Source organism: Emydura macquarii, unplaced genomic scaffold, assembly GCF_026122565.2.
Source record: "Emydura macquarii macquarii isolate MOO-44397 ecotype Brisbane River unplaced genomic scaffold, CSIRO-AGI_Emac_v2 contig_499, whole genome shotgun sequence".
Taxonomy (NCBI): Eukaryota; Metazoa; Chordata; order Testudines; family Chelidae; genus Emydura; species Emydura macquarii.
The window spans coordinates 15544843-15556963 of NW_027130636.1; the positions used below are offsets into that span (position 1 = coordinate 15544843).

The 12121-nt window shown below is 40.3% G+C and overlaps 1 protein-coding gene across 1 annotated transcript; it reads right to left on the reverse strand.

Moving 5' to 3' along the window:
• Positions 1–203: 203 nt before the first annotated feature.
• CCDC195 (coiled-coil domain containing 195) lies at positions 204–7794 on the reverse strand. The gene is made up of 3 exons (XM_067538677.1): positions 7530–7794; positions 5095–5356; positions 204–336 (listed from the first exon to the last, which is right to left on the reverse strand). The coding sequence occupies exons 1-3, from the start codon at positions 7792–7794 to the stop codon at positions 204–206; spliced, it is 660 nt and encodes a 219-aa protein (XP_067394778.1).
• Between the last annotated feature and the right edge of the window lie 4327 nt (positions 7795–12121).

A 12121-nucleotide genomic window follows, 5' to 3' on the forward strand; every position in this document is an offset into this window, starting at 1 on the left:
CAACACAGCATAGAGGCTTCTGACAGGTTTTGTCATGGCTTCCATTTCCTTGCTAAACAACAGGCCAGTGACCTGAAACATAGTCTTAGTGATTCTCTGAAGGCATCCTGCCAAAGCATTTTGCAGAAACATAACCTGACATGCAGCTATCATTAAAAGCTAGTTTATCTCAAGAATCAATGGGCCTTTAAAAATTCACCAGCTCACATATCCTTTTCAATAATGGTGCTTAACTGTTTTGTGTCTTGATTTTGTGGGCATTTGAAAGAACCTTGGTTTTCAGAATAAGATGAGATGTCCATTGGTAAGAGGAACCTAACAGCCTTTATTTTACCCCTAGAGGAAAATGAGAAAGATTTATGAGTTGCTATGAATGTACAAGGTGTGCAAAAACCAGTGAGAAAAGGGAAAATTTCCAAAGGCTATGTACCACTAGCATGTCTAAAAAACAGCATGAGGACATAGTGCACAAATGGCTGCATCTGTCAGGTGAGTGCTCCTCAGACCTATGGTGCTCCTATACCTGCATGCTCTTTGAATGGTCTTACACTTGTATGCAGAAAGGTTCAAAATGTGCAGGCAGGTATAAGACGTTTCACTGTACACAAACAGTTGCAACTTCTAACTACATATGTGCATCCTCACTTTTGCTCACTCAAGTGAGTACCTGGTAGAAATTAAAAAACATACCCCTTCAAATGTTCAGATATCAGGGGAATAAATGATCAAGCTGTCTCCCCCTGCCACCTTTCCTCAGCCCTTCTAGGCAACAGGAGAAAAGAAAAACATTAAAACTGTAAAATGTTTTTTCCCCCAGTAGTTATTGTAGGATAAAATATGCCCCAGAGCAGGTGTCCTGAACAATTCCCTTTGCTCTACTTAAATTCAGTCAAAGACTTGCATTATGGGTGAAATTCATCTCCATGGAGTAGGCTACGCTCCAGGCCTACACACCACTTAAGTCCTACTTAAGCCTTCAAAATAGGGCTTAAATGATGCATAGTCATTGTATGGGCCTTATGCGTAGACCTGAATGTTACCCTAATGGCTTACATGACTTTAAGTGGTGCAAAGGGTCTCATGTGCACCTTCTGCACTCAGGTCAGTTTTATGAGTTAAAGAGTAATTTTGATCATACAAGTGACATTTCATTATGCTAATAACCACTTAAGGGAGTATAAAGCACATGACTGACTTGTAAGCTAGAGTGATCTTTCAACTAGTGTATTAACCACCTGTAACATGTACACAGATGGAGAATGCATATCATGGTAAGAGCAACGCTAAGAGCTATAGACTGTGCTATTTAGGCACTGTCATGAGAATGGGATGCTGTGTAGATGCATTGATCCAGATGCTGCTTGACCTTACAGTTTGTACAATTGTACAGTTTGTCACAGGATGTACAATCTCTCCCCCACATCTGGAGTGCAGGGCAATCTGCAGACTGCACCATCCTTTAGCATAATTCAGCCTTCTCCTCCTGCTCTGCCCACTTTGGAGCAATGTGCACATAGGATTGGACATCAAGTAAAGGTTTGCTTCTGCAGTTGAACAAAGGAAACAGTTTTTATAACTTTGCTCCATGTGTGTCACTTTGCAGCACATCAGTGGAAGATCTGCACACAGAGTGCATGCAGAGTGGCACTTGGAGCAAATTATTCTAAACAACCTTTTGTATACTTTGTAGTTTTACTATAAATCCAAGAGCCATGAGAATCAATAAAATATCTACCAATGAGTCTTTTGCTTTCTTACAGGAACCTATCATATTTGCTTTGTAAAATGTTTATTTTTCAGTACTGATTGTAATGTGCTTTAAGATCTGTAGATGAAAAGTGCTATAAATGCAAACTATAATTTTTAGTCACCATATTATTAATTTTTACTACTTGAAGAAACTGCCACATCAGATAAGATACAGTCCAGTCCTCCCTAGTCGAGCATCTTGTCTCTGACCATAGTTTCAGAAGAAGGTGCAAGAAACCCCTATAGTGAACAATGCAAGAAATAGTTTGTAAAAAAGACACAATTAGCTTGTGGTACTCATCCCATGCACTGCTACAGACTGGGGACCGACTGGCTAGGCAGGAGTTTGGCAGAAAAGGACATGGGGGTTACAGTGGACAAGAAGTTAGATATGAGTCAGCAGTGTGCCCTGATTGCCAAGAAAGCTAATAGCACATTGGGCTGCATTAGTAGGAGCATTGCCAGCAGATCGAGGGAAGTGATTATTCCCCTCTATTTGGCACTGGTGAGGCCTCATTTGGAGTACTGTGTCCAGTTTTGGGGCCCCCAGTACAGAAAGGATGTAGACAAATTGGAAAGAGTCCAGCAGAGGGCAACAAAAATGATTAGGGGGCTGGAACACATGACTTATGAGGAGAGGCTGGGGAAACTAGGTTTGTTTAGCCTGCAGAAGAGAAGAATGAGGGGGGATTTGATAGCAGCCTTTAACTACCTGAAAGGCAGTTCCAGAGAGGATGGAACTAAGTTGTTTTCTGTAGTAGTAGATGGCAGAACTAGGAGCAAAGGTCTCAAGTTGCAAAGTGGGGGTGGTCTAGGTTGGATATTAGGAAAATGTTTTTCACTAAGAGGGTGGTGAAGCACTGGAATGGGTTACCTAGGGAGGTGGTGGAATCTCCATCCTTAGAGGTTTTGAAGGTGTGGCTTGACAAAGCCGTGGCTGGAATGATTTAGTTGGGGTTAGTCCTGCTTTAAGCAGGGGTTGGACTAGATGACCTCCTGAGGTCCCTTCAACTCTAATCTTCTATGATTACCACAAAGTATCATTGAAAGCATGTACTAGGATTACAGAAAGTATTAGACCTTTATATGGGTAATGGAAACATCCACAATCATAGTAAAAACATTTTTTTTAAAAAAGTGACAAAGTTTCATGATTCAAGGCATAAGCCAGTCATTATACTGATGAGGGTTGTGAAGAAACTTTCTTATAAATTAAGATATTCCATAACTGTGTTGGAGTATAGTTAAAGACTTAGGCCCTAGCTGAATAAGCATCTCAAAATGCAACAGGCAAAATTGCTGACAAGGCTTTCTAATGGTTTACAGGCAAAAGTGCTAAACTTTGAGCAAAAGTCCCCAAAAACCCATGTTTGGAAAAAATATGAATATGCTGACATTAGGGCATGTTGCTCCCCATAACTTTCCTATTCAAATAAAAGAAAAGGTTATATTGATGAATACTTTAGGATGCTACACGTATACTGAACTATGATTCCAAAAGAAGTAAAATTGCTGAATGGTAAAAATGAAGGCTACATTTTGTTAGTTTAATGTTACTAGTTCATAACTATGTATGTTGAATGGTAAAAGGATGATTGAGTTGGGTTGATGATTTGTTACAACACAGAATGGAGAATGAAAAACGAACTATGAAAGTTTGGGTAAATGTGTAACTGGGCATGTAGAATGATAGATGACATAGGACAAATTAATGTATACAACCCAAGTGAACAATGGTCCAGAGACAGAGTTGATCATCATGAAGTAGAGAGCCTCATGGTACCCTGGAACTGAGTAACTTGGGCCAACTACCTGTTCCATTTTATCTTATTGTCTGTCATATGTGTATGATCAGAAACGATAAATGACAATGACTTTGTCAAAAAATTTATAAGTTAAAAATTTATTAAGCCTAAATTGGGTGAACTTGTGCCTTTTTCCCATCTTACATCTCTTGCACCTTCTTCTGAAGCACCCAGTACCAGCTACTGATCAGAGATAGGATATTGTACTAGATAGACTACTGCCCTGAGCTGGTATGGCAGTTCCTAAGTTCTCAAAAGCAGTAAAAAAATAGTCAATACTACTATTTTGACTAACAATTAGTTATATAGCAATTTTCACCCATTGATCCCAAAGCATTTGTTAGGAAATATATATTTTTGATCTGTTGCCATTTCACTTTCATTAAATGTTCCTTTTTTCTTGGATTATGAGAAAGGGTAAATATTTTCTCTATGCCATTCATTGTTTTGTGCACCTCTTTCATGTACCTACTTATTCATATCGTCTCTAAACTGAACAGTTCAAGGGGTAAACAGTTCAAAAGCACTTAAAAATCCCACTGAAAGGCACCTTAAGTCCCAGCTGACTTTCAGCGAGATTTGGGTTGAAATCAGTAGGAAGTAGATGCTTAGGCCCTCTTGAAAATCCCACTAGGTACCTATGTGCATCTTTCGGTACTTAAGTCACTTTTTAAATTGGGACTTAGGTACTTTTAAATATTTTATCCCAAATCTTTTTCAGACTTTCATGCACAAGGCTTTCTGTGTCTATAAGCATTTTTGTTACTCATCTCTGGTCTCTTTCTACTGTTAATATTTTTTAGCATTGGGTGATCAGAAGGGAACACGTTTTTCTAGTTTAATGCAAGTCACCAGTTTATATAATTACATTATAATATTTCCAGTATTATTTTCTATTGCACTTGTTCAATATCCTCGCTACTTTTGTGTGCATTTTTTTATTGCTGCCATCTATTGGAGAGGTTTTCATTGAGCAGTGTACAGTGACATCAAGGACTTTTTTCTGAGTAATTATAGTTAATTTAGAACTCAGCAAACTGTACGAAAGGTTCAGGATATTCTTCCCAAGGTGCATTATTTTGCATATAATGCTTCAGGAAAGAATAAAATTATGAAGTAAAAAAACCTCAGATAAACTGTGAAATGTATTAATCAAACTTCCAAGTTAATCCAAATCTCTTTAGTGTCCTCATATTTTTTATTCAAATAGAAAAATTTGGCTTAGCTTGTCAGAACAACACACAAATCTACAAAACTCCCATTGAAATCAATGGGGCCAGGATTTCACCCTCTTTTTGTGATAAATTTGTGTTTTGTAATTTTTAATCAGTCAGTCCTGCTTTGAAATCTATTGACCTCACTGAGAATAGGACTAGACCCCTTATCCATAACAGCATTTTCCCCTGTGCCTCATGTACATTTCACAAGGTATCCTCATAATAAAGACCTTTGAATCCAAAGAAATACCTATATTTATTACCAAATTAAGCTGAATTAACACTTCTAAGCGACCAATATTTACATTTAAAATGTAACCTACCTGCACTTATAAACATGCTCTTGAAAAGCTCGCCTTTTGCTAGAATTATTGCTGGAGAAGCAATCGGCTGGAATTTTTGCACACCCTTTTTCTTCTTCATTGGCTAGTTGCATCACTGAGGAGCCTGCTGGTGGTTTGACAGTTCCCTGCACCTCTAAGGTTCTGTTCCTTGGATGTCTTTTCTCAGCTTTGTGATGTGTGTTGCCAGAAAAAGATTGCACAGAAGAAGAGCTGGAATAACGCCTGACAATCATACGATCCCCTGTGTAAGCAGATACACAATCACAGAGTTAAAGACAAATTAAAAACACTCACCTACTTCATTGACTTATTATATGGGAACTAAAAAACCAATAGCGAAATTATTAAGTCTGCATAAGAAACTATATCTGAGGAAGATTTTCATAAGCAGAAGTGACTGGGCGAGGCAGGCAACCCAGGGGAGTTACGTGCTATTTGTGCTTTGAAAAGATCCCTCTCTTTATTTTGAGCATAACCCCAATGATTAATAAAAGCCTATTCAAAGATGTTTACAGAGGGCCTGAATGTGAAACCTTTACTCATATTGCTGGGACTACTGGAGTCCATAGGACTTAGTCTGCAAAAGAGAAGAGTGAGGGGGGATTTGATAGCGGCCTTTAACTACCTGAAAGGGGGTTCTAGGGAGGATGGGGCTAGGCTGTTCTCGGTGGTGGCAGATGACAGAACAAGGAGCAACGGTCTCAAGTTGCAGGGAGGGAGGTCTAGGTTGGACATTAGGAAAAAGTTTTTTACTAGGAGGGTGGTGAAGCACTGGAATGGGTTACCTAGGGAGGTGGTGGAATCTCCATCCTTAGAGGTTTTTAAGCTGCGGCTTGACAAAGCCCTGGTTGGGATGATATAGCAGAGGTTAGTCCTGCTTTGAGCAGGGGGTTGGACTAGATGACCTCCTGAGGTCCCTTCCAACTCTAATATTCTATGATTCTATGATTCTATGACTACTTGTCTGGCTAACTGGTCATCAATAGGAGGAAGGTGTTCAGAATCAGATCCATGGATACACAGCTTTTTATGCACAGGAGCAGGCCATGAGCCCTTGTGTTTGGAATAATAACGCCATCGGATTGTTTTTAAATTTGATGAACAAAATTTAAAATTTTAAAATGTTAAAAATATTTTCAGGGGCCAGAGGGGGTTAAACACTTTCTTCCTTGAAAACAACCCCGACCTCCAAGCAATGTGGATGAGTGGAATCAAGTCACTCACCTGAAAGAGCAGCCAACTATTCCCAAACTATTTGTATCCTTTAAGGGCCTGATCCAAAGCCCTCTGAAATACATAGGAGTCTTTCCACTAAGTCCAATGGACTTTGGATCAGATCTTAAGTTATTAAATTCAATGCAGTCACCAATTTTACCTAAATATATTAATGCCCTTTGACCTCACTGCCTTCAGCACACCTTTCCATCAATTTATGTATGTTATGTAACTTAAACCTATGATCTCTAGAGTTGCTTCACCATGGGCATGGATCTTTGCCCCATTAGGATCTGGAAGGAGTCAAAGACATGTGGAAAATGTGGTGATACAATTATGATAATTTATTTGCATTATTTATACCCAGTTATGTTTTGGGGCCTCATTGGACTAAGCGTATAGTAAAAAGATGATAGGTCTTAGACATTTTTGTACAAGTGGTTGCAGAATCAGGGTCTAAATGCATACACTATCCAGTTCTAAACATTTATATGTCAACAAATATACTATCTTTTGAGGTGAATCCTGCTCAATTAACTCACATAGGTAGTCCCATTAACATCAGTCAAACTACTATGGATAAAGAGAAGGAGTATTTAGGCTCTTTTCTCGGATGAAAAGAGAGAGGATGAAATGTTCTTATTGTCATTCGCTCGCTCTGTCATGCGCAGGCACACACAGTATATACCAAGCATAATATATACGGGGCATGATTCTAATCTCACCCTGATTTTTACGCTGGCCTCAGTGGAGCTATTCCTGATTTGTCACAGTGTGAGAAAGTTGAGAGTCAGATTAATTACATATATTATTAATTCTACTGTGCCTAAGAATCCCAGTCAGGTGTCGGGACATCATTGTATTAGACACTGGACTAAGAAACACCACAAAGACAGAGCCTTCCCAGAGACAATGGAAGTATTTACTGGGGCCCCGATTCAACAAAGCACTTAACCAAGTGCTAGACTTTGAGTTCCTCAGTAGTCCCATTGAGGTACTCAAAGTTAAGTCCAGGTTTAAGTGCTTTGCTAGATCAAGTCCTTGATGAAGGCCAGAGGGTTTCACCCTGGTTGGCCAGGCTCATAATAATGGTTATTTGCCATTCTCTGTAGGTACAGAACCATATAGAACTTTGTGATCTTTGAATGAAAGCTAAGTGCAAAGTGATACCATCAATAATAATCATGGCTCTTCAGTACCTTTCTGCTCCTGCAGTGCCAGGGCTGAGCCGGCTGAGACATTCCTATGCAGGGCCACTGGAGAATTGACAGTCTCTTCCCCTGAACCAGTGAGTCTTCTGGTATCCCTATTTCCACCTTCTCCTCTTGCTCCTTCCTCCTGGTTAGCTGCCTTCTGTCCGCTGAATTTCAGTTCCACCCGAAGGGCCCTATTTTCTCTTTCCAGCTTGTTGATCTCGGAGCGCATTTCACGGATGACCTGTATAAGCCGTGTGTTTCTCTCCATGACCCTCTCCCCGTGGCTACTCCCCACGCAGCTAAATCACGAGCTGCTTGTGCAGAGGAGAAACCATTAATCCAATGTGACGGGCTCATCCTGCACTTAAATACATGTGAACAATAGGCTCCCTCTCTTTCATCTTTCACCACCAGGAGAGCTTGGATTAAGCTGTCAAAGTATCCAGAGAGCTCAAATGATTTATTCATTCAGGGTTTCATTTTTCAAGACTGAGCTTTTCATTTTCGCATTTACTTTTACACAAGTCAATTGCATTTCCATATAATAGCATTATTAGAAAAATGTATAGGTAAGATCCAAACAAGCATCCCTCTCCCCATCACTTACCGCAAGCCATGATTGTATGTGTCCCCCTAAGAGAAGGGTGTTTCTCCATCAGGTACCCTGGAGATCTTTTTCCTCATCTGCTTCCTAAGGGCCATTGAACACTTCAGATACACACAGGAGGGTTTGTCTGTGCATCAAAATGATTCACTGCCACTTAGTGAATTATTTATTTCTGCTTTCAGCATTTGAAAAGCTCTCATTTCTCAGAGGTTATCACTTAGAATTTAAAAACAAACAAACAAAATGCTCCCAACTCAGATTACCAACAGCTGTGATAAAAACAGCAGCTAAAATAATTCCTGAGAGGATATTCCGTATTTCACTACTCTCTCACTATCCCTTATTGTTTGCTTTAGGAAGTTTGCCTGAACAAAGCATGGACAATGTAAGGAGATACAGATCAAACATGAATCTTGCATTAGAAAGGAAACACAACACTTTGAGCTGCTTTCATTACCTGGTCATTAAAGGTGTTTTTTCTGCTGGACATAAAAAGCAAAAACCTCAAATCACATTTTGAAATATCCATTTTCTTTCTCTAAATTTATATTCATAAACATGCATAAAGACATTTAAAAATCCTTCTGCTTTGAGATAATTCTGCGTCTTCTCTAGTTTTTATAACTAGGGAGTATTTGAAGGAAAACAAAATCTTTGGGCCAGATGCAACCTACTGCTTAAGTTAGCAGAAGCCAGTGGAAACAAAGTGTGGTGTGTGTGGCAAAGTGCTGGAGACAGAAGGAGAATTAATTTTAAGTGGAATATTTTTCATTTTCTCCCAGAAGGTGTCAATAACTGCTCAAAGCAACACTTTATACAAAACTCAGCTTGAGGCAGCAACCGGATTGGTTCATAGGGATGCATTATTATGCAGCAATTCTCAGAAAGCCTGGTCCAAAGCCATGGAAGTCAAATGTCAAGATACCCATTGAATTCAAGGAGCTTTGGGCTGGACTCAGAGAAAACATTATGTTTCTGTAGCCACATGGTGATATTTTCTCAATAGCAGATTTGTTGCATATGCTACTTTATAAAAGAGGCCAATAAATTTCTTATTTGTGTTAATTAACTCACAAATCTCTGACAAGCAGCAATACACACAGTATATGCAAGGGGAAGTAGGACCTTCTATTTCATGATGAAAAGTTCCAGAGGGGTAGCCATGTTAGTCTGTATACAGCAAAAACAACGAGAGTCCTGTAGCACTTTAAAGACTAACAAATTTAATTTCTGCAGACATAAGCTTTCATGGTCTGTAACCCACTTCATCAGATGTGAGGAATAGAAATCAGAGAGGATCTAAGAGTAAGTAACAACAATAGGGAAGTTAGGTATGAGCAAAGTCCATTCAGTTAGAGTAGTTGAGGCCTATTCACAACCTTTGATTAGGAGGTGAGAATGTGTGAACAGTGACAATTACTTCTTGTAATGAGATAACCATTCCAAATCCCTATTTAGACCCAGTTTAATTGTGTCGAGTTTGCATATGCATTCCAGTTCTGCAGTTTCTCTTTGAAGTCTGTTTTTGAAGTTTTTTTGTAGGAGTATGACAACTTTCAAGTTAGCTACAGAGTGTCCTGGGAGATTGAAGTGCTCTCCGACTGGCTTATGGATTTTACCATTTTTTATGTCTGATTTGTGTCCATTTATTCTTTTGCGTAGTGACAGTCCAGTTTGGCCAATGTACATGGCAGAGGAGCATTGCTGGCACATGATGAGATATATTACATTAGTAGATGTGCAGGTGAATGACCTCCTTATGGTGTGGCTATGACCTGTGATTGTGTCACTAGAGTCGATGTGTGGGCAGAGCTGGCAATGGGGTTTGTTGCAGGGGTATGTTCCTGGGTTAGTGTTCTTCTTGTAGGGTGTACAGTTGCTGGTGAATATTTGCTTCAGTTTGGGGGGCTGTCTGTAAGCAAGTGTAGGTGTGCCTCCCACAGCTTGAGCGAGTGAGGGATCATTTTCTAGGATAGGTTGTAGATCCTTAATGATGTGCTGGAGAGATTTTAGTTGGGGGCTGTAGGTGATGGCCAGTGGTGTTCTGTTGTTTTCTTTGTTGGGTCCGTCCTGTAGAAGGTGACTTCTGGGTACCCGTCTGGCTCTGTCAATTTGTTTCTTCACCTCTACAGGTGGGTATTGTAGTTTTAAGAATGTTTTATGGAGATCCTGTAGGTGTTTGTCTCTGTCTGAGGGATTGGAGCAAATCTGGTTGTATCTTAAGGCTTGGCTGTAGACAATCGATCATAGTGGAATCGATCCAGGGTGGAAGCTGGAGGCATGAACATATGTATTGTGGTCAGTTGGTTTTCGGTATAGGGTGGTATTAATGTGACCATCCTTTATTTGTATTGTAGTGTCCAGGAAGTGGATTTCTTGTGTGGACTGGTCCAGGCTGAGGTTGATGGTGGGGTGGAAATTATTGAAATCCCGGTGGAATTCTTCAAGGGACCCTTTCCCGGGGTCCAGATGATGAAAATGTCATCAATGTAGCGTAGGTAAAGGAGAGGTGCTTGGGGACGAGTGTTGAGGAAGCGTTGTTCTAGGTCAGCCATAAAAATGTTGGCATACTGTAGGGTCATGCGGGTGCCAATAGTTGTGCCACTGACTTGAAGGTATAGATTGGCTCCAAATCTGAAGTAGTTTTGGGTCAGGACAAAGTCACAAAGTTCAGCTACCAGGTGTGCCATATCATCAGCAGGGAAAATGTTCCTGATGGCTTGTAGTCCATCTTTGTGTGGAATGTTGGTGTAGAGAGCTTCTACATCCATAGTGGCTAGGATGGTGTTTTCTGGGAGATCACCAACAGATTGTAGTTGTCTCAGGAAGTCAGTGGTATCACAAAAATAGCTAGGAGTGCTGGTGGCATAGGGCCTGAGGAGAGAGTCCATATAGCCTGACAGTTCTCCTGTGAGAGTGCCAATGCCTGAGATGATGGGGCATCCAGGATTCCCAGGTTTGTGGATCTTGGGTAGCAGATAGAATAACCCTGGTCAGGGCTCGGGGGTGTGTCTGTGTAGATTTGTTACTGTGTTTCTTTAGGAAGTTTCTTAAGTAGATGTTGTAGTTTCTTTTGATATTCCTCCGTGGGATCAGACAGTAGTGGCTTGTAGAATGTGGTGTTGTGTATCTAGCCAATAATTTAGAAGGATAATCAAGAGATGCTCTGACATGTATTAAAGCATTTTAAAAAAATAAATAAATAAAAGGAGGAAGGATCCTAAACACCCAGCTGAATTTGTAGGTATTCCATCTCAGAATTTCAGGGTTCACCACTAATCTTGCTGCTGTCCCTTGGGTTTCTCTCTTTATTGCTAACCTATTGTGCTTATGTCATTTTTATTTTCTAGTGGCATGGTCATATGACAGGGAATCAGGCTAAGTTCTACTCCAGGCTCTGTGGCTGATTCACTCTCTGATCTTGGGATTGTCACTTGCAGGGGAATTCTCAAAAGGACTGCTTCAGGTGCTCTGCAGGTGCCTTGGCCAACTAGTTCTGGGCTGTTAGAAGAGAAGGAGCTTACACTTCCCACCTCACCTTAATGCTCCCTCCTAACGTTTGCAAAATATACACCAACATCAAATCAACAGATTAGTAGGAGTTTGCAAAATTCCATTTCCTACTCAAGGGATCTATGATCTACCTCCAATATACCTTAACAGCATCATTTACTATCCCATTACTGCTAAGGCCCTGATTCAGCAAAGTGATCCCTGCCCCTGAGGAATGAATCTGTCCCATTTTTTGTAAACTGGGAAGTATGACTTTGTCCATATTATTTCACCACCACAGGACTTAGGCTTTTCTAAGCCAGCTGAAGAAACTTTGCCCACACTTCTCACAGGTGTGAGTGGCTACACCAGGTCCAAGGCAGTGGAGAAGCAGACTCATGGTATTTAGTCTATCTGCTGATGTATTTCCAGCAATTTTGCTGACACAGAAATACCCCTGATTCTGGAATTAACAGAGGACTCAAAAGGGATGTTT

What these genes read in the sequence shown, in the direction of transcription:
- CCDC195 (XM_067538677.1), bottom strand. Translation starts at nt 7,794, where the DNA reads ATGGAGAGAAACACACGGCTTATACAGGTCATCCGTGAAATGCGCTCC. An exon ending in GGCACTGCAGGAGCAGAAAG is followed by an intron (nt 5,357 to 7,529) that starts GTACTGAAGAGC and finishes CTGCTTACACAG; the next exon opens with GGGATCGTATGATTGTCAGG. An exon ending in GAGCATGTTTATAAGTGCAG is followed by an intron (nt 337 to 5,094) that starts GTAGGTTACATT and finishes ATTTTCCTCTAG; the next exon opens with GGGTAAAATAAAGGCTGTTA.